Source organism: Ascaphus truei, chromosome 1 (genome assembly GCF_040206685.1).
Source record: "Ascaphus truei isolate aAscTru1 chromosome 1, aAscTru1.hap1, whole genome shotgun sequence".
NCBI lineage: Eukaryota > Metazoa > Chordata > Amphibia > Anura > Ascaphidae > Ascaphus > Ascaphus truei.
The window spans coordinates 452,733,240-452,756,699 of NC_134483.1; the positions used below are offsets into that span (position 1 = coordinate 452,733,240).

At 45.3% G+C, this 23,460-nt stretch overlaps 1 protein-coding gene across 1 annotated transcript in view; it reads left to right on the plus strand.

Annotated features, from left to right (window-relative positions):
- The window catches only part of LRIT3 (leucine rich repeat, Ig-like and transmembrane domains 3), a 32,735-nt gene extending 18,743 nt beyond the window's left edge, over positions 1-13,992 (plus strand). Inside the window, exon 4 of the mRNA XM_075617157.1 lies at positions 12,686-13,992. Within this exon, the coding sequence (XP_075473272.1) occupies positions 12,686-13,806 (1,121 nt within the window). The 3' untranslated portion in view covers positions 13,807-13,992. The remainder of the gene's footprint in view (positions 1-12,685) is intronic.
- The last annotated feature ends 9,468 nt before the right edge of the window (positions 13,993-23,460 follow it).

Sequence of the window (23,460 nt, forward strand, 5' to 3'; positions counted from 1 at the left end):
GTAAACAAGTGTAAAATGTGGGTGCTGTTTTTTTTAGTTATGTTTGTTTACTGTATGTAAAAATGAATAGGAAGCTAAGCTTGAAAAGGACAGTGCACTCATGCATTTCACTACCTGAAATCTGCAGTTTAAGTACTGTACTAAATGTGACCATGAGGTGAATAAAGCAGATTTGGGGACCTGTACAATACATGTCATACAATTGTAGGATGTCCCATGATGCAGTACAACCTTTAGTGAATCAGAAAACCCATACAGGCTTATGCAGAGAGCATAGAGAAAGGAAATAGCGCCATCTTTTGGCGAAAATACGCAGGCGAGAAGCTTGTCCTGGCGAGACCATGGCGGGCAATTCAAATTCGCCAGACGTGTGGCGAGAAGCGTGATTTCGCCAATGTTGAAACACGCACGATTCCAGTAGCTCCGATGCGCATGTACGCGCCAATCGGAGCTACTAAATGGCACGTTCAGAGGAAATTTTGAGTTTCAGAGGATTGAGTATGCCACTCAATGCACATCTTGCCACATGTATGTGCACTTGGAGCAGCTGTTCCAGGGAGCATTCCTCTGTGAGAAGTGTGAGCGGGTGGTCTCTTTGGAGTCTCAAATTACTGATCTGAAGAGGCAACTTGCAACATTGAGGGACATTGACAATCTTGCGAGGAGTTTTTTGCTCACTGAGCGGGCCCTGACGGGTACTAGTGGTGGGGAGCATTGACAGAGGAACAGGAAGAGGTAGTAAGCGGGATAACAGTTTGAAGGGGATGCAGGGGTAAGAGGCAGGCCAGTTCTAATCTGACCCATCCCAATAGATTTGCGAGATTGAGTGAAGATATTGGGAGTGCCAAGGCAGGAATGGCAAGGCTGGGGGCGACTAATGCGTTTTGCAATCAGGGGAATAGTTCCTGCAGCACAGAGGGGACTCAAGATACTCAGAAACCAAGTAAAATTGTGGTGGTCGGGGACTCCATTATTAGGAGGGTAGAGAGGGCAATCTATTGCCATTGCCACATGAGCTGAACAGTTTGCTGTCTCCTGGGGACTTGAGTTCGGTACATTGCGGATCAGGTAGACAGATTGTTGGGAGGGGCTGGGACTAACCTGGCGGTCTTGATACAAGTTGGCACACATTTCCAAGTTAGAGAAAGATGTAGGGTTCAAAAAAATTATATCAGGGATTTTGGCCACAAAGTTAAGGCAAGGGAGACAGGTGGAGCTTAGGGAGGTTAATGCATGGCTAAGAAATTGGTGTAAGAAGTAGGGGTTGGGAATTTTATAGCATTGGGACTCCTTCTCTGAGAGGTGCTATTTTTATAGTAGGGATGGATTGCACCTCAATGAAGAGGGATCTTCTTTGCTAGGGGGTAAGATGTTAAAAAGGTTGGAGGAGATTTTAAACTAGGATGGAGGAATGAGGAAATAGCAAGGGGTCATGGAGGGAGAATGGAGGGAAGTGGGAGTTTGGCAATCTGGGAAGGACCCATATTAAATACGGATAATACTAGTAAACGTCTAAAGACTAAATCCAATTGGAGTAGAAAGGCAGGATCAGATAAGATAATAATAGCATTCCGTGCTTCATCAGGAGCTGAGCGTTCATTGGTGCTAAGCGATACCGGCAGGAAAAGGAACTTCTAAGTGAGACAGAGCATCACGGGTCCGGACCTGCACCATCTTTGCCTGCGGCTGTTTTCTCAGATCTCCCGGTTCACCTCACCACCTAGATCAGTGGTGCGCAAACTAGGGGGGGGGGGCGCAAGATTATTAGGGGGCGTGTGGGGCGCAGGCGGCGTGCGGCAAAACCTGGGGGCGGGCAGATGCTGTGCACGGGCAGCCAAGAAGCTCAAGCTCCGTGCTGCTTTTCTGTGCTTTGGCTTGCTGCGGGGACGGGGCCTTCCCTGCACACAGACATTCCCTCCTTCTCCTCCAGTCTGTTACCCGCCCCAGTTTTCAGCAGCACATAGGGGGACCCGAGCCTGCTTAATACTCTTCTCCCCCCCCCCCAGGTGAAAGTGTCTTACTGTTATGATTGTGTGTTGTGTCTGTGTGTGTTGTGATATGTGTGTGTGTGTTGTATGTGTTGTGTCTGTGTGTTGTGTCTGTGTGTGTGTGTTGTCTGTGTTGGTTGTGATTGAGTATGTTTTGTGTGTGTGTGTTGTGATTGAGTGTGTGTTGTCTGTGTTGGTTGTGACAACACACACACTGATTATTTAGGGAGGGGGGCGCAGGCGTCGTGCAGCAAAACTTGTGTGCCCGGGCCGGCAGACGCTGTGCGCGGGAGGGCGAAAAAGCTGTGCGCGGGCGGGCAGCCGAAGATGTGCGCGGGCGGGCAGCCGAAGATGTGCGCGGGCGGCCAAGAAGCTGTGCGTGGGCGGGCAGCCGAAGATGTGGGCAGACGGCCGAACAGGATAGTGCAGGTGGCGGCCACGTGATGGTGTGTGTGCCTACACAGGGGGGTTTCGGAGGTACGGGGGAGGAGCACGCCCCAGCGCTGTGATGTCAAACGCCCCTCCTTCGGTGTCTGCCCTGCAATAGCGCTGTGTTCCTGCTCTCCTCCGCTGGCAACCTGCTTCGCTGCGATCCTCTGCAAGTGAAAGGGTCGGCTGCCACTATATCAATCATACTATGAATGTACAGAAATAATGTAAAAAAAAAAGTGAAATCACAACATTGAAAACGAAAAAATAAATAAATAATACATAATACTGTAGGTAGGAGTGTGGATGACACTGGGGACAGCAAGCCAGGGAGCAGGGAGAATAAAAAGGCAAATGGGAGAAGGAAAAAAGGGAGGGAAGGAAAAAAAGGGGGGGGGGGAGAGAGGGAAGGAAGGTAGCTGAATGCCCCCAAAAGGATTGCCTTTGTGCACGTACAAGCTTGGCGAGACAAACAAAATTGACTTTGAAGCGCGCAGAGCAGCAGTCAATGCACACACGCACACACCAACACATAGAAAAATAGACCCGATCCACATCCCTCATCCCCCTCCCGCTTGTGCTTGCAAAATTATGCAGACCACCCTGTGCTCATGCTTGGAGAGTGTGGTGATGTCACCGCTCTCAGCGGCAGCGTGGACGCAGCCTAATTTTGCAAGCGCGAGCTGTTGAAATATGTAAGAATTTAGGCACAATTGTATTTACATTGTATACCGTTTAATCAAGGTTTTTTTTTCATGTGATTTTGATTACATCAGGCAGGGGGGGCCCGAGAAATTTCATGGATAAAAAGGGGGCTCAGCATAAAAAGTTTGCTCACCCCTGACTAGATAGTTGTAAGTTTATTTGTTCAAGACACTTTGATATTATTGTATTTTATTGTTTATCTCCGTGTGGGCTTTTTATTATAAATCATACTGCTATGTTAAACCAGATCTGACACCTATTATAAGGGAAGATGTTTATGAAGGAAATTATGAAAATGTAGTATAGAAATTAGCAGTGGAGGTAAAAGAACAAAGAAAATGTTTGTAGAGATATGCTATAAACCACCAAATATCTGTGAGATGGAGGAAACCAAAATAGTTTTGCAGATGGAGAAGGCATCAAAACTAGGTTATGTTTGTATAATCAGTGATTTTAATTATCCGGACATAGACTGGAGCAATGAGATTGGCATTACAACGAAAGGAAACAGGTTTTTGGCGGTCCAAAACGACTATTACATGACCCAAAATATTGAGGCATCAACCAGGGCATTACTAGATTTGGTAATGTCAAACAATGTAGAAGTAATAACAAATATTCAAGTCCTATAATTCTTGGAATAACGTGATTCATAGCATTGGTTTAGGCGAGTTTGCCAAATATAAAGAAACTAATTTTGACCTGCTTGCTTGCTCCTAAGTTCAGCGACAAATATATATCTGTCCCTTCCCACCTCCTAAACAGGAAGGGTTTGGCCTTATTGCATCCGTCTCATTGCAACTGTTACGAATATCTATTCATTATTCTTGCAAATTGCTGTCAGGCCAATGATATCTGCATATTTAATAAATTTACACTTTTTAGAATACCTTCTTAGCCACACCCCCTTAACCCTTTAAAGAATGTCTTTGAAGGTATGTTTAAAAATTTCCTTTTCAGTCTAGTGTCTGGAAAGCCATATTTCAATCCCTTCTGGCAAAAGCAGGTGCCTTTATCTCTAGATCCTGTCAGTCCTATAAACTAGTTCTTGTCAAGGGTTTAACAGGCCATAATAACAATTTTTGTATTTTGAAGACAATTTATAACCAACATTAACCCCTTGTGAGCTAGATTGATTAAAATACCCAATATCTTCTGTCATTTTTATTACACCTCCATCCTTAAAATGAGCAAAGGGGGGATAGTTTACATGCCATTCTCCGTGCTTACGTGAATACCGCCTTCACTTTGGCGTGATGAACTGTCCATATCGTCCCAGTCAGGGGTCCATGTCCCTACTGGCTGTCTCTTTCTAGCTTTCTAGCTGCCTCACGTGACCCGGCCGTCGGGCAACAGAAACAAGTTTATTTGTTTCCTCGCGCATCGTGAGCGCCGGTACTTCTCATCGCGCGCTCTAAGGACAGCCTCATAGAGGCAGTGCATTTTGATCGTGCGCGTGGTTGCTCGTGCGGTCACGCTAACCATGGACGCGGCCTTAAGGGCGAGAGAGCGGTTGGGGGATTTTGTAGTTGGTACAGAATTTAATGGGGTCTGAGAAGAGAGAGGCAAATCTCCGAGAGAGTGAGAATTCTAGCTGCAGAGTTTTGTGTAGACAGTAAAGTAAAGAGTTGTGAGGCAGGGATTGCATGTAACAGAAAGTTCCAGTAGTCAAGACAGGAGAGAATTAGGGAATGGGATAAAGTGGTAGCTGTAGAGTGGCACAAAATTATTTTAGCAATGTTGTGTAGGAAGAAATGGCAAGACTTTGCAACAGTGTGAATGGATAAGGAGAATGAGATGCAGGAGTGCAATGTACAGTAACACCCGAAAAACGTTATTGGGAAATAGGATTGACTTTAGTGTTATCAACATCAATAGAAAATGTGTCAATAGGATCAGATTTAGGTGTCACCTAGAAGAGCTCTACAGAGGGTGAAAAGCAGTCAGTCACAGAACCAGTGAAGAAGCGATGGTAAAGGTAAAAGGAAACCCAGTACAGTGCTTTGTCCCATGCACCAGAAGGTTAAGGTGGGGGAAGATCAGAGAGTAGGGATCTTGTGATTTAGAATATTGGGGGTCACTGAATAACTAACTATGTAAGATCAGTTTCAGTAGAATGAGTATCAAAGCCTTATTGAATAAGGGCCTACAATCCTCTTTACACAAAATCTAACTCATGAAACATACACACACACGAGCCCTGATGTAAAACCATACGTAATTAAATAATAGTTAGATAAGGTCTTGCATGGCCTATTTTTTGACCTTTGAGGTGAACTCATATGTTTGCTGCTTAAAGGGATTGCAGTGTTCTCGGAGACAGAAACAGCGATAGTGCACTTCATCTAATGCATTTTCTAATTTCATCTACAGTAATGCATTTTCCATGTCTGTAAAGGGAAGCATAGAAGGGACAGCAGTAAGAGCAAGTACAATAATGACTTACAAAAGCCAAAGTTACTAGGCACAGTGATGTATGTATGTATATCTTTATTTATATAGCGCATCCATGTATATAGCACAGCACACCAGTAATACACGTAACTTAACAATATGAGACATAATGAGAATACGCGCTTCACACATGAAAGTAACGTTAGGAAAAGGAGTCCCTGCCCCGAGGAGCTTACAATCTAAGTGATGAGACACATAAGGCCTAATAAATGGCTTCTTAAGAGGTGCTTTGTGTACTGTTAGATTTAATAAAGGGATACATTAGTGGGTTTGTCTAAAGTTTGCAGTAGTTTTTGTGCGATAACTGCATGATTTGATATCTTATATCTGTGTGACCTAATTTAGCTACAATTTATATTAAAAATGACAGTAAGCAAACTCCAATCTAAGGCCGCGCCTATAGTAGGAGCGACGCGACGGAGCGACAGCTTGGTCACGATTGCTGGAAGTCAATGAAAATGGATTTTTCAGCGTGACGTCAGCGGCCACGTGAGCGGTTCATCCAACGGACTGCTCACAGCCACACTCCCCAGTCGCTGTCTCTTGTCTCTTGTCTCTAACACTAAGGCTGTGTTTATAGTGGAGAGTGGCCGCGCTCTCCCACGCTGATGCTCACCTCTCGCTTACCAAGCGGCTGCTTTTCATGTTCTTGCCCCTCAGACTGAGCGCGCGCTCTGGTAGGCGGGGCTTGCGGGACGGAGGCGGGTCGGGAGGCGTACCTGACAGAGATATATCTATCTTTATATATATATATATATATATATATATATATATATATATATATATATATATATATATATATGCAAATATAGCTGTATTTGCTTTCCTGTGGAGGGTTTTTGTCACTTTTTTTACTCACCATAACTTAACTCAGTTTTATATATAAATGTAGCGGTCATGTAAAATGCCTACAGTCATCTCTCCTGCTGGCAGCAAGGCCTGGTAAGTGTGGGCATGCCAGCAGTAATCATGGAGGTTTTCCCTCACACCCTGGTGGGGTGCCCTGTGTATGGATGGGACTGGTCACATGCTCTGACTCCATGGTTAGTGATGTCAGAGGTGTGTCAGCCTCAGAAGTTACATAAGGCACAGCACTGTGTCTAAAAGTTAGTGGCTGGAAGGTTCTACCTGAAGTCTGAGTTGAGGAAGGAGTTCAAGTTCTGCAGAGTGTTAGTTATGTTATAGTAACTCCATGGGAGACTGTGTCCAGGGACCTGGCACAGGACAGTGTGTTTGCTGCGGGAATAGTGAATCCCTCATCTAGGTGACATACCTATCAAAGGGGAGCACGGGCGAGATGATCGGCTAAATACACCCCATTGTGGAGGGCAGCTATGCCCACCGTGACAATAAAGATGGAGCTGATCAGAGAAACCCCTGTGTGTGAGAGTCCAATGATTACACAGGAGGTTGCACCATCGAGGAGTTCCTCATCAGGATCATCCCCATGCGGACGCAGGGACCCTGGTGAGGTGGAGGCGCTGCACTGGAACTAGGTGAGACTCAGCACACTACCTCAGCTGCCTGTCTGGACGGGTCCTCCCCACACACCATCATGCGGGAGACTCAGGAGTCCTGTAGCCAACAGGTGCACCACCCGACACTACCACACTGTAATGGGGGCCGGTTAGACCACAGGGGCCAATGTGAGATTGGGTGGGTCAGGCCGGGCCAGAAACACCATTACATATATATATATATATATATATATATAGATATATCTATCCCATATAATATATATCCCCTATATCCATGGATATAATGGATATTTATATATTATATATATATATACAGTAGTCGACAAATCACCCAAAAAGCTACTCGCCGAACAAAAAATCTACTCGCCACCCAGCTCCGCCCCCAGCCCCGCCCTAGTCCCACCCCCAGTCCCGCCCTAGTCCCGCCCCAGCCCCGCCCCTAGTCCCACCCCGCTTTTTAAAAAAATGAATAAATTCCTAGTAAGAACAACATTCGTTTATTTATTGTATTACATTATACTACTATTAGTCCTTGTTACGTGTGTGTGTGTGTGTGTGTGTGTGTGTGTGTGTGTGTGTGTGTGTGTATGTGTGTGTGTAAATGTCGGATCTAGAAAAAAATGCCAGATGTGAATGACCAGTTTCCTGCACTCCTTAACCAGTGTCTGGATGCCCCCGCTTCACAATATTTAAAGCAGCAATCCCGCCTGGGATCTTTCCTGATCCGCAGTCCCTCGATGTCCAAGTACCCCCATTCCCGCAATGTTATACATTGGAGGGGAGGTGTTCCCTACCTGTCTTCTGGGTTACGGGGGATTCCGATGTCTTCTGTGTGAAGCTCGAGAGTTAGATCTGGAAGAAAGCAGTATAGGTTATTTTGGTTAAGATATATAGCGTAAATAAGATATCCAGGTCCAGAGTGTGAGACAGAGAAAGTGTGGGTGAGAGACAGAGAGAGACCGAGATAGAGACGCACAGAGAAAGCGAACACAGAGAGAGAGAGAGAGAGAGAGAGCGACACACACTGAGAGAGAGAGACACACAGAGAGAGAGAGAGACACACAGAGAGAGCGCGCTACACACACACACAGAGAGCGACACACACACAGAGAGAGAGACACACACACACACACAGAGAATGACACAGAGACAGAGCAACACACACACACAGAGAGAGAGAGAGCGACACACACACACACACACAGAGAGAGCGACACACACAGAGAGAGAGAGTGACACACAGAGAGAGTGACACACAGAGAGAGAGAGCGACACACACACAGAGAGAGAGTGACACACACACACACACACAGAGCGACACACACACACAGAGAGAGCGACACACAGAGAGAGAGAGAGAGAGCGACACACAGAGAAAGACACAGACAGAGAGAGAGAGAGCGACACAGAGAGAGAGAGAGAGAGAGCGACAGAGAGAGAGAGAGGGGCACAGAGAGAGCGAGAGACAAAGACAGAGAGAGCGAGAGACAAAGACAGAGAGAGGGTGAGAGACAAAGACAGAGAGAGGGTGAGAGAAAAAGACAGAGAGAGGGTGAGAGACAAAGACAGAGAGAGGGTGAGAGACAGAGTGAGAGTGACAGAGAGAGAGAGTGAACCAGTCAGTCATCACACACACTCACTCTCTCTCACACTCACTCTCTCACACTCACACACACACAAACACACACACACACACGCACACTCTCTCTCACACATGCACTCTCTCTCACACACGCACTCTCTCTCACACACACGCACACGCACACGCACACACACACACTCTCACACACACAAACACACATACACTCTCACACACGCTCACATACACACACACCTTCCTGTGCACTCGCTCGGCCTCTCCTGGGTCTCTCACCCCCGTGTCACTCCTCCGCTCCCACATTCCTCTCTGCTCAGGGCCTCTGACATAACTCGTTACCTCCCAGAGGCCTCTCTGCTCCCTGGTGTCCGGGCCTCTCCTCGGGGGGCTGACGGGTTTGCGGTCCACGGACCCGCGGCGGGGAGGTGGTACCGGCCTGGTCCCCGGGGGCGGCTCCATGTCCCGGTGCCTCGCGTGCTCCCGCTCGCTCTCTGAACCATCTGAGGCAGCGGGGACGTGCACCGGCACGGAGAGAGAGTGACCAATCCGCACGTGAACCAGCGGCCAATCCACGCAGAGCAGGGAGCACACCAATGACAGCTCGAAGAAGGTGAGACAGTGGAAAATCCAAGCAGGGGCGGGACAAGGGGGAGGGAACCCACCAATCACAGCGCGGGGCACGGTGTGGGGATGCAATGCAAGGCGGCGATTGGCTGGGAGCGCACGACTTGGCACACAACGCTGGCGGGCAATCAGTGGACAGGTGTGCAGTGAGGAAGGTGGGGCCCGGAACAGAAAAAGGGAAAGAGCCACCGGATAACATAGCGGAGAGCAGCAGACAATCAGTGGCGAGCAGGAGCCTCAACCAATCACAAGGGAGGCCGCTCGTTAGGGGCGGGCTCATATAGAGCCTGGCCGCGTGCCCACAAAGCCAGGGAGCACGCGCCAATCAGCAGTCAGGTAGGGGGAATATTTTTTTTCCAGCGCGACCAGGGAAAATTAAAAAAACAAAAACACGTGTGCTGCTTGGGCCAATAGGAGCTCGCCCAGATGTTAAATCCACTCGCCCCAGGCATGCAGATGTGAGGCCAGACTCATGTTTGGTATGAATTTACCTGCGCCTGTTGCAGTTGCGCAGCGGTCTCTGTGTCTGAGTGGTCACTCTCCTGCGTGATGTCTGGTGAGGATCTGAGTTCTGCCATGCTGTAGGTGTGTGTAGGCCTTTAGCCAGTGCGTGTGGCGTGCAGTCTGTTACCTGTGTCAGCGATGGGCGACTGTCTCAGATGATGCCGAGTGGTGTCCTGCAGCGTTCAGCGTAGGGGTAGCTGTACTCACAGGTGTCCGGTGGCTCTGACCCGTGTCCTGGCGGGTGTCCGGTGGTGTGGCCCTTGGTGGCGCTACCCGTGGGGACGTGCGCAGGGGTAGGTGAGATGGTAGCTCTTCACTATGGAGCTGTGCAGAGAGTGGGCTCAAAGACAGAAAAGAGCAATCAAAGTTCTGTGTATATTGCAGTCTGACTGCAGTGCTGCTGCCTTGAGTGTAGGTTGCAGGCTGTGTGCAGTGCTGCTGCTTGCTGTTTGTAAGGCTGCTGCAGGCTGTGTGCAGAGACTGCTCTGTGATAGCATAAAGTCTTAGAGTAGCAGCTCCTGTATGTATATCTCCAAGACACATGGTCTTCCTTTTCCCTATTCTGAGGCCAGAGTCATGTTTGGTATGAATAGCCCAGATAGGTTCAACTCAGCCCTCTTTCCAAACCACAACAAGTCCTTTATATTTTCTTCACTTTATTAAGGAAAGCAGCAATAAAGACAGGCACTTGTGGATGAGATGTTTGTGTTAGAATAATGTCTCTCTGTGGGTGCTTTGTAGTAAGGGCAGGTGAAAAGGATGAGGACTTGCCAGTAGAGAGTAAACAGAAGGTACTCACTCAGCCAGTGTTGAATGTGAAAAGGAAGTGCCAGTGTATTCTGGGTAACAAGATAGCCTGGGCACAGACCATCTGTCAGCAAAGCAGAGGGGGAGCGAGCAGGCTAGCCCATTCTGATAGAAAGGCTAAGGTTGCTGTAGCAACTCACTGGCATAATGCAGAGACAGGGATTGCAACACTGTGACTACCACACAGGCACTGTGAGTGTGTACAGAGCAAAATACCTGCAGCTGGCAATGAGAAACTGACAAGCAGAAGCTGCAAAGGAAAGGGGGGGGGGGTGAAACAGAGATGTGATTCTTGTTTCATGACATTGTCGAACACTGTAATATATATATATATATCCATTTTATTAAAAAAAAAAAATATATATATATATATATGATATAATTTATTTATTTCCAATATATATATATATATATATATATATATATATATATATATATATATATAGACCATACGATACCGGTTGCAAAACGACATCAAGGGACAGCACGCAGGTAAGTAAATCATGAATTTTCTATATTTGATAGAAGACACAAAAACCGACGTTTCGGTCCCCCAGTGGGACCTTTCTCAACGTGATTATATATATATATATATATATATATATATATATATATATATATATATATATATATAAAAATATAGATTATATATATAGATATATCCAATATATATATATATCCCCTATAATATATATCCCCTATAACCATGGATATAATGGATATATCCCCTGTCTGGGCCCCAAAGATAAGTGCCACCACTACAGCAGACCCCAGATCAGCCAACACCCCCTGTTGGACCCCTTAGCCAGATAGGGGAGCGGAGGGAACGGGGAGCGGAGGGAACGGGGAGCGGAGGGAACGGGGAGCGGAGGGAACGGGGAGCGGAGGGAACGGGGAGCGGAGGGAACGGGGAGCGGAGGGAACGGGGAGCGGAGCTACTTCTGAAAAATGGCCGCTCTCGGGTCTAAGCTCATTTCTGAGCTGCGCTCTGATTGGACGGCAGTGTGGTCACGTGACCGCACCTCCTCTCCAGCAAGCGCTGAAACACAGATTTGGCTGTCGCGAAAAGCTGAGCGAGGTTCCGCACGCGTGAGCACGCCTGCAGAAGCTTTCACTCAGAAAGGTACAATACTAAATAATGGGTCTCAGATTATATACAAAGCGCGCCTCAGTGCGGATCAGCATGCACGACACCTCTATAAACACAGCCGAAGAAAAAATTGCTGCTACAATGGCGACGGATGACGTCGCCGTTGCCATAGTCAGGACTATAAGCGCGGCCTAAGACTTCATATGTAACCTCTACTTAAACTAGAAACTTTCCTGTAACCCCCTTTAAAGGAGCACTCTTAATAACACTCAATCACACTGCTTTCGATGAGGTTTCCCTAAGTGATAAATCTGGTGTGCGTTCTGCATTTGTTTTGACCATGTTTTGGAGCTAGCAGCCAGTTTCTGTGAGCAGTGGCAGATTATAAGGGCCTCTGCTCTAAGGCTTTAAGGCTCCTGGATTCTTCAACTCTTAGTATGGTCAATCAGCAGAAGGATTCTTTTGTACAGTAGTTCTATTTTTTTTTTTTTTTTTTTTTTTTAAACAAATCTCTTAGAAACTAATTAATGCTGTTGACACCAGTTGAGTTTTTTCCAAGTGGAAGAAAAATTCCAACAGAAGTCATTTTTGCGACTCTTTTTTTTTGCATGGTGTTTGGTCCCGCTAACGCGTTTTGTCCCCCCCCGCTGTAACATGCCAGTAGGAGCACTAATGTTTGCTATATCTGTACGTTATTCTTCTTATGTGTCATATCTTAATGAGTCATTTCATTGGCTTTTTCAGGATTTTAGACACACAGTACTTTTGCCGATTACTATTTTTATGTATTACTTATGTATGTAGTGATTATGTGTGTGTGATATACATTTTTGCTGCAGGAATTACATTGTGATAGCTTTAAACTCTATCAATGATATTAGTAATGTGTGTCCTCATGTATTTTGTTATTACAGATGACAACATTTAAGTCAACGGTATTTATTAATGTTTTATGTTGTATATTTTTCTTTCGTCAGAGCCTTTTCATTTCTTTTTCTTTGTTTTACAGTTATTCAGGAGACTCCAACAGATGGTGTGAGATGGTCAATTCTAAGTATGAATGGCATTTCCTATAGAGATGCAGGGGTGTATCGATGCAAGGCTAAAAATGTTGCAGGGATATCAGAAGCATCAATAACCGTCATTGTGGTTGGCGTTGTCACCACGACAGGAACCCCACAACGTTTTGGAAGGCGATTAGGAGCAGACCAGGTAAGCAACATACAAACAGAAGTAAAAGAAGAATCAATTAAAACAAGCACAGTCTGGCTTTCACTTCAGTCATCATCATCATCATCATCAACATCAACATCAACATTTCCAACGGCAGCAACAACAATAGCCCCTACAAGTGGCATGACTACTGCTGTGAAGATCCCGGAGAAGAAGCAGCCAAAGCTGGTTCCAGATGTGAAGAAGAACTCCAGAGTGCAAACATCACTGGCTGCAAATAAGAATAAACAGCTATCTGACTCAGGCAACAAGGTAGGAGTTGTCCCCACAAATGGAATAGCCACCACACAACCGAACGCTGCAGTACGGAATCTGAAAGTCGTCAGCGAGACAGAGGATCGGGTCACTCTAACTTGGAAGACGCTCAATGCCACAAACAGCTCTGCCTTGACCGTACTGTACTCGAAATACGGTGAGGAGGAGATGCTAAGGCTGAGCACAGATGTCAGTAAAAATAAAGTAACAATTGATGGTTTACAGCCCGGTACAAAATACATGGCATGTGTTTGCCACAAAGGAGCTCAGCCCAAGAAAGACCAATGCATTGTATTCTCTACAGACGGGCTTACCATTGAGAGCAGCTCAGAGGTATCCGTTCTGGTAGTTGCTAGCAGTGTGGCCTGTGTCATTATTTTACCGCTCATCTTCTTCTTACTTTACAAAGTTTTGAAACTGCAGCGCAAGCCACACTATCCTGGTGAAGAGGACCTTTTAAAAGAGACTTATGTCAAATTTGAAACTTTGTCCTTACGGCCACGTTCCATAAATACAGGAGGAGAGCTATGGACTCGAAGAGATACAACTGAATCAGAGAGACTTCTTCTGTGCTCCAGGTCAAGTATGGACTCTCAGATGACCTGTAAGAGTGAAGGATCAAGGCCAGAATACTACTGTTAAAGTTTGTATTTTTTCATCACAGGTGAAAGTGAAACAATGCGTTATATAAAGAGGCAATCGGCGCATAAAGCACAGGTGGTTGACTGTAATAAAGTGAGGGTATTTGTGTTATATTTTGCAAGAACACAAATTCTGAATATTCTGCTGTGTATTTCAATAAAAGAAAACAAGAGCAGTTGTGTAGAATGTGATGTGTTTTATTGATCATACAATCAGCAATCTTTAGTGAAATGCAGTATTTCATTGTAATTCTGTTTCAGACATTCACTGCGAGAAGGGATTGAGAAGCAATGTGTTGTGGATTCCTAAGTGCTGAAATAGATACTGAGCATTGTTTTTTTTGCTAGTGCAGTGCACACTGTTTTAAATTAGCACAGCCATAGAAGATAGTAGCCACACACTAAGAGAAATAAGGTCTTTGGACCAAGTGCCAGGTAAGTGAGCCACAAAATATAGAAAAAAGACCAGCACAATTCATGATATAACTGATTTATATAATAGCAAAAGCATGCATCTACATTACGGACCAAGGATAATGTAAGCATGCACTCTACACCCCGATAAACCCTCCCCTTAGTGAAAATAAATCACACCTTTTGGTGACAATCGCCAAACAAACAGGCACTAGCTTTTCTTGTATCATAAATAAAGAAAAAAAAAAAGCTGTGTGTGCTGTGCACGCGCATAGTAAGTGAAACTTCTTTGACTTTTGTCACAGAAATTGTATTTGTATTGGTGATGTTTTAATTAAAAATCAAAATACAATTTCATTGACAAAACGCAAATAAATTTGACTTAGAACATGCGTACACATCCCTTGTATTTGCACTAAGCGTGAATTCCTCGTGTGTGCGTGACTGTGTGTGTGTGCGTGACTGTGTGTGTGTGCGTGTGACTGTGTGTGTGCGTGTGACTGTGTGACTGTGCGTGTGACTGTGCGACTGTGCGTGTGACTGTGCGACTGTGCGTGTGACTGTGCGTGTTACTGTGTGACTGTGTGTGACTGTGCGCGTGACAGTGCGTGTGCACGCGACTGACTGTGCGCGCGACTGACTGTGCGTGTGACTGTGTGTGTGTGCGTGTGACTGTGTGTGTGTGCGTGACCATGTGCGTGTGTGTGTGACCGTGTGCGTGCGTGTGACCGTGTGACGTATGCGCAGCCCCCCTGCACCTCACACATCCCCCTAACCTATTCACAGTCAGTGTGTGTATGTCAGTCAGTGTGTGTGTATGTCAGTCAGTGTGTGTGTATGTGTCAGTGTGTGTGCATGTGTGTCAGTCAGTGTGTGTGTATGTGTCAGTGTGTGTGCATGTGTGTCAGTCAGTGTGTGTGTATGTGTGTCAGTCAGTGTGTGTGTGTGTATGTGTGTCAGTCAGTGTGTGTGTCTGTGTGTGTATATATGTATGTGTGTGTGTCTGTCACTGTATGTGTGTCTCTCTTTCTGTGTCCTGCCCCCTCTCTCCTGACTCCTCCCCCCCCCCCCCCTCACAGACAGGCAGAGCTGCGGACTCGCAGCGGCTCTGCCTGAGACTCTCCTCCCTCCCCCCCCCCCTCACAGACAGGCAGAGCTGCGGACCCGCGGCGGCTCTGCCTGAGACTCTCCTCCCTCCCCCCCCCCCCCTCACAGACAGGCAGAGCTGCGGACCCGCGGCGGCTCTGCCTGAGACTCTCCTCCCCCCCCCCCCTCACAGACAGGCAGAGCTGCGGACCCACGGCGGCTCTGCCTGAGACTCCTACTCCCCTCACAGACAGGCAGAGCTGTGGACCCGCGGCGGCTCTGCCTGAGTCTCTCCTCGCCCCCCCCCACCCCCCGGCGAGACGCGGCCGCACCGGGCACCGGGCAGATACCTAATAAAGGCCCCCCCCCCTCCGGAAGTGCTGCGTGGGCAGAGGCAGTGTCGGCGGGGAAGGGGGGCAGCGTGTCATCGTCAGCGGGAGCTGGCTTGGTGCTGTGGGGAACGCAGCTCACTCGACCCCCCCCCCCCCCCCCCCCGTTCCATGCCTCGGCCGAGGGAGGTCAGCAGGAGTGGCGGCAATTAAATTTTGAGGGCTGCCGCCGCCGCATGTCAGCGGGTGGGGGGAGCAGAGCTCGTTATGAGCTGCGGCGGCGGATACCCTCCATGATCCCTGGGCTCCTCTCCTCGACCCCGGCGGCGCTGAGTCAGCGGGACGCAGGAAAGCGGAGGTAGGGAGGAGAGAGGCTGCGCAGCATGTCAGCGGCCGTTAGGAGCGGCGGCTATCGCCGCCGCATATGTCATGGTGTGTGGGGGGTGTGGGGCTGGGTGGGGTGTGGGGGGTGATTAGGAGCGGCGCCGGCGGCGATAGCATCTGATTTGTGGAGCGGGTGTGATGTCAGTGTTGGGGTCGGGCTGAGCCAGAACACAGCCCGGCCTCAACTGCCAGCACTGACGTCACATCCGTTTCATTTCTGTCTCCACAATTCTTTTTTGCCCCATCACGAATGAGGTGCCACTAAGGAAGTTTCACTTCAAAAACATGATTAATTGTATTCTGAACAAGAATGCATGCCAGTCTGGTTAGTTATTGCTTAAATAAACTGTGCAACCTACTTATCCACTTGACTTAAGTAGCTGACTAAGTAGCCACATTTAGCCCTAGCACACATGGAGCCAGAGATGACCATGTTAAGTAAATTATTTTGCATGACTGCCTCCTTCTCTGAGCATCAATACTCCAAGGAACTTCATTGAAGGCTATTTATTGAGGGATTTTTTGGGGTCACGCAAATAATACATAAGCAAACGCAGCGTGGCTGACGGCTACTTATCACAAAGTTGTTTTCTACAGTAGGTGACACGGCTGGTTTAAGTTCTTCAACCCTCTCTGAGCAAGATATACTGTATGAATGTCAAGTGAATAGTTGGATGAACTTTCTTTGAACTGTAGTCTACTGATGGATATTTTCTATACATCCTTGGAAATTTGTCCACAGCGATCAATGTAATAAATAGGGTGCAACCCATGAAATACTTAAAAAGTTTGCCAAGTTTATTGTATAGTAAATGTTATTTTTGACAGAGTAGTTAAGGAATATATATATATATATATTCCATACAGAGGGAAAAGTGACACATCTTTGCTACAGACATCAATGCAATGTGCTACTGATAGACATTTCATCACATTTTCCTGTCCTGTGCACATTCCCTTGACTTTTGATAAATGATCCCTTTTATATTCCTTTGCACACTAGAATTACAAAACAATGTCTATGTCTCGTTATACTGAGAACATTTCACACAGCCCGCACAGGCACCTATTTCATAATTGAATACCAAAATGGAGAGAAATTCCACATAGCTTACTGCAATGATTAGCAGAAGAACCAGCAGATTTCACCAGCAGAAAATGAAAGGGAACTTTACAGTAAGGGCAATTAATTAAAATGTGGAATGTACTGTAGTACCAATGGAGACTGTGATGGCAGATATAGAAGGTATCTCTAAGAAATGGTTAGACATATTTTTGGAAAGGAAATATACACAGGGACATATCAAATAAGTTAAACATAGGACGGGTGTTGATCCAGGCAGAAATCTCATTGCCTATACTGGAGTCAGGAAGCAATTTATTGTTTCACTTTGTGAGCAAAAACAAAAAGGCCCTGTCATAGAAGCTTCTCCTCTGGTGAGGAGATAGGAAGGCCCCTTTTCCATGCACTCAGTTACCCAAATATATGAGAATTACTTGTCAAGTATAAGTCAGGCTGAGTACCTTATATGTATGGAACTTGGGTCTGTGTGTAGTTAATAGCATAATCACTTTTTTTTATATATATATTTACTTAGATTAATATAAATCGGGGACGATCGAAAATACAAATGAACTATTTACAGTGTGTGTACAGTGTGTGTGCACTCTGTCAGTAATAGTCACTAAGATTAAGTCTGTAGGAGACCACTGCTTAATGAGACAAAGCCGCAGTATACGGCAATAGAATGCTTACCTTTGCCTTTAACATAATGTAAGGATCAATAGGAGAAATAGATCAACACAATGTCTAGAGTGCAGCACCAGCCTCAGTGGATTAGTAACTATCACTATGTAGCCTGGGGGGTAGGAGCAGTGGGTGCATTAGTGGCTTGTTGGAGGTTACACAAACAGTGACTGTCTGCAACCCAGTTGTCAGTGCAGCTATACACACACTATAGGCTTACAGTCCTAGGGATGTATAAACTGAGTGCAATGTCCTGCAGACTATGAGTTGTAGGTGTCTGCTCAGTTGTGCGATTCACTGATTATCAGTACCGTATATCTTTGTGTCGAGTAAAAGGCAAGTTGTATAGTCTCTGGACCAATGAGTGATAAAGTAATAAGCTCACCCTACATCCATAACCCTACAGTAAGAGGAGGGTAAAGGCAGGGTATAGGAAAAGGCAGCCCTATCAACTATGATTGATCCTGCCCTAGGTGCGGTCATGACCTGTAACAGAGTATCAGCTTCTTACTGTGAGTAGCTGAAGCAGGAACCGGGGGATCTTGCAGTGAGACCTCTGATCCGCTTCACTAGGAGTGCACGTTGCTAACACGTGATGTCATTGATGTCCGCTTACCCTAATGCACGTTTCGCATGTAGCTTTCTCAAAGGGTAAGAGAAAGCTACATGTGAAACGTGCGTCAGGGTAAGCGGACGTCAATGACGTGTGCAAATTGTCAGAGCATTTAGAAGTCAAGTTCTCACAGTTGCAGGGTTGTTGTTTGTTGAAGTGCAGAGTCCAATTATTCTTCACTCCAATTCTAACTCCAATATTAACTCCACAGACACTCCATATGTGACACTTAAGATGTTACATATCATGTCTCATTTAGTCCCTTTATGGTTACTGTGTCTAATGTGAAGGTCTATTTAGCTTCTTTCTGCAGTAATAATTTCTCCCTATCCTGCCTCTTATAAATGGCTCTTCATGGTCAATTACCTGATATCTGAGCTGTGATGAGTTATGCCCCATTCTCCTAAAATGACGGGCTACTGATGTATCAGACATAATATTTTGATGTTACTTTGTGCTGGGCTATACACTCTCCATGAGGTTATTGATGGTTTTGCCTGCATTAAGAAGGCCAAATGGGCATTTTAAAAGTTATACAATATATGTGCTTAGATAGGTATAAAAACCCATTAGTTTAATATTGTTTTCCTGTGTGAGGGTGAGAAAAATATTCACCCCTAGACTCCATTAGATTGACTGCAACTCCTACTTGGATATGTCCCAGCGGAAGGTGTTTGTTTAGAGTTAGGTGCTCGTTTAGAGTTTAGATTGTTTAGAGGTTTTAAGTAGATTCACGTTTACAATCGTATCCCTGATATTCTTGGGTCACTCATGTGCAAAAAAGGGATAGTCCTGAAAGAGATGACCTACACTCTTCAGGGAGCCCTTTGTAATAATACCATTTTTTTAAATATAATTCTCTTAATTTGTCTAGATGCTAGACTAAAAGTATTTTCTCTTTTTTGTTTCAACAGTTAGCAGATTTTCAAGTGTTAACCCATCTACTTTTGTAGTAGCATCCTTTATAGTCTTCCCTGGCTACCCTTTCGTCAAACATGTCTGTTGTATTGCACTCATGCATGCTGGTATCATCTCTGAATCATTCACTATCCGTTTTAGTCTCAGTAATTGACTAAAATGTAAACCCAGTTTTAATCCATGCCAATTAAAACCAACCACTCTCAATAGGCTGTTAATATCTGCCTGTTTCACATACAGATCCGTAACAAACATTTACCCCTTCAAGGAAACCTGCACATCAAGAAAGGTCACCATTTCTCTACTACTAGTAGCTGTAAAATTAATCATCTCGTGACAACCCTTCAAGTACTCCATAAACGCTAGTAGCACTTCCTTGTCCCCTATCCACACCATGAAGAAGTCATCAATGTAGCACCTCCAGGTGTGGATATTAGACCGATAATCCTCAGAATGAAAAACACATTTGGCTTCAAAGTTGGCCATAAATAGGATTGGCATATGTAGATGACATGTTGGCTCCCATGGATGCCCCCTGTACTTGTTCGTAAAATACTGTATTGTATGTAAAGTTTTTGGTAAGTATTATATTCAACAGAGATGATGTAAAATCAATGAATGGCTCAGGTAATGTACTCACTTATAATGCACATCTAGTTGGCAGTGTAAAGGCTCTGTACATTCAGGGTACACAGCAAAATATTATCACCTTGTACATTAGTCCTATCCAATAATATGTGTTTTAATTAATATAAAGTAAAAACCTATTAAGAGAAAAATGTCAGCCACTTTATATAATACTGGAAGGCTTCAAGACTGTTGCAGTAGAAAGGAAGGTAAGACTCCTGTTTACACCCAATGATTGTAATTCTGTCAATAGTAAATTACATCCCAATTTATATCATTGAAAAACACGTTAACTGGAATACACCTTTGTAAACTCCATACAACATGGCTTGGATGCGCTTATCCCTCTCTCAACTAAACTCTTGATGTAATTTTGTGAGTGCAATACTGCTTTTCTGTTGTCCAATTTGACACAAGCTCTTGCCAATTACTATCTCTCTGTCTCTCTTTTTTTGTGTATCACGATACTTTTCATGTTTCCTTTTCTTACTCTCCTACACTTATTAATCCACTCACCAGCTAGCTGCCTGATTCTATGACTATAATTATCTTTGTAGGTTTACAAAGCAGCAAAGCATCTGAATGACAGAGAAACGTTTTAATAATAAGAAGGTCGTACTGCGGAGTTCAAATTTTTTTTCTGGTTAAATTATGTGACAACCCCCCCCCCCCCTGCTTCTCTGCTAGAGATGACATTTAAATCCATTTATTAATAAAAAAATTCAATCTATAGATGATACTATCTTTCACAATGTACATACCTCCACAATGGACTTACATTGTTCTATCATGACCCAATATACACATTTACATATGGCTCTTTTATATTTATTTTCCTCCCATAACACGGCTTAGATTATTCTATTACGTATTGTATTGATATTGTACCAACATTTATTCATTGGTACATTTGATTTTTTATAGCACTGCATACAACATAAGAATAATAAACAGAATAAAACACGTTTGTTGAAAAGGGTTATCAATAAAAACAATGATATACTGTAAGTCATAAAGGGCTTTAAGGAAGCCTCTCTGGCATACCTCTAACATCCAACCTCCCTTCTCCCCAACCTCAAACCTTAATGGGATCAGCTGTCAGGCTGGACCATACTCTAACCAGAGCTATACTCTGTCCCACAATGAGCAGCCACCTTACCTTTTTTTTTCAACATTGTCCCTCGTTCCCTCTATAGTGTAAGCTCTCATGAGCAGGGCCCTCATCACCTTCTGTATCTGTTTGTTCTTATTTGTATTTGCATATAACTCTGTTTATGTAATTATCAAATCTCTATACCCCCATTGTACCGTGCTGCCGAATATATTGGCGCTTTATAAATAGACTATAATAATAAAAAATATATGTGTATATACATCTACAGTTCTACACCCACATACATATATTTTTAGGATGACAGAGAGTATTAGAATAGTGTACATCTGTCAGCAAAGAAATACTGTGGTTTTTTTTTTTTAGAGTGACAGAGGAAAGGGCAGATATTAGCAATGTTACTGAGGAAGAAATTAAAAGAGCAGCATAAGAGTGTAAAGCTTGGAAGGATGAGAGGAGAACTTTGCAGTTGAGAAATCCTCTCTTGACCCAGCCTCCCCCTCTAACTAACGACCTATCGCTCTTCTCCCCTTTTGCCTTCAGGCTACTTGAGTGACTTGTAAACAACCGCCTAATTTATTTTCTCTCCTCCAACTCCCTGCTTGACCCTGCTAGAGATAGCACTAACAGAAGTGGCCACAGTTAAGTCTATTGGTCACTTATCCATACTAATTCTCCTGGATCTCTCAGCTGCCTTCGACACACCCTATTCTCCTGAACACTCATCACTCCATTCGTCTCGGAGACAAAGCCTTCTCCTGATTCACATCCTATTTATCCAACCACTCCTTCAGTGTTTCCTTCTTTGTTGTCTCCTCCTCTTCACTCCTACATGTTTAGGTCCCACACGGCTCTGTCCTTTGCCCTCTGCTCTTCTCACTCTACACCTTCTCTCTTGGTGAACATAGTCTCTCCTGACGTTTCCCCCTCTCTTCCATCCTGTGTCACCAACTGTCTCTCTGCAATCTCCTCCTTTATCTGAAGCTTAACATGTCTAAAACAGAACTAATACTCTCTCACCCTTCCATTGTCACCCATACACCCAAACTGTCCCTAAGTGTCAATAATACCGCAATCTCATCAACACCTCAAGCCCGCTGTCTAAGGGTCTAATCTCTCCTTCATTCCTCACATTCCATCCATGATGAAGTCCTGCCGTCTACCCCTCTAAAATATTGCCAGAACAAGCGTTTTTCTCACTCATGATGCAACAAAAATCCTAATTCACTCATATTTTTATGTCTTGACTACTGCAACTTCGTTAGCATTCCCCTTGTCTGCCTATCCAAACTCTAATCCATCCAAAATGCTGCTGCCAGACTCATCGATCTTACTCACCACACCACTTCTGCTGATCCACAACTCGTAGACCTACACTGGCTTCCCTTATCCTCCAGAATCAAATTTGAAATCTGAGCTCTAACATACAAAGCTCTTAACAGAGCTTCCTCTGTTTGGGACAATCATCTGCATTCGGCTGCCGGGCCTCTGTTGCCTGCGGGGGGCAACAGCCCTCCCCCTCCCCTGCAACGGGCCTCTCCTCTGCTTTGGCCCATCCTCCACCAAGACAAGGTGTGTATTATGTGTATGGGGGGGAGGGGGGGATTACAGTAAAGTCCTGCTTATCCAACCTAAACTGAACAAATACTATGTCAGATAACTGAAAATTATGTAAAGTATTATCCGACATTTGCGACCCCGCCACCCTCCTTCTCACTTACCAGGCATACCGGCGACTCAGAAGAGTAGGACTGAAGATCATGGGAGCCAAGCGGCACAGGAGAAAGACAGCTGGTGGCGGGAGAAGAGGACTGTGATGGTAGGGGGTGACCAGGCTATACAATAAAGGTTAAGCCCTCTGGTTACCCCTGGAACCGTGGGGTCCCTGGTAGCTCCATAAACAGGGACTAGGGATAATACATATGGAAAATAAAGTGCCCCCTGCTTTTTTCTGTTTTCATGTTCCCTTAGCCCTAGAACTGTGAAATTTCTTGTGTGTCAGTTTTAGGTGGGATATTTGGGTAAGATTACAATTATTTTGTTTCCAGGAGTTCGGGGACTGGAGATACCGGTAGTACCTTAATTCTACCTAGCGAGCAAGCACAATTTGCTGCCCTGTGTCCCCCTGACTCCTGGTTTTCGAGCCCGGATATTTCAGTTCTGTATCCTGTACAGTCATGCGTCTCCCCAAGGTCCCCCATGTATTAAAATATGTTTTATGCTTTTGATACATTTATTATAAGACTCTATGCAGTCCGCCAGGGCATCTGCTTAAGTGCCAGCAAGTCTGCATAGAGTCCGTAGTTCAAAGAGTTGATGGGATGCTGAGAGGTGTCGGGGTTCTAAGTGGCCGGGCATGGTGGAGTACTGAGTCCAGAGATCATACCCCCTAAGGACACTGGTTTGCTAGACTCAGTGGAGCCTGC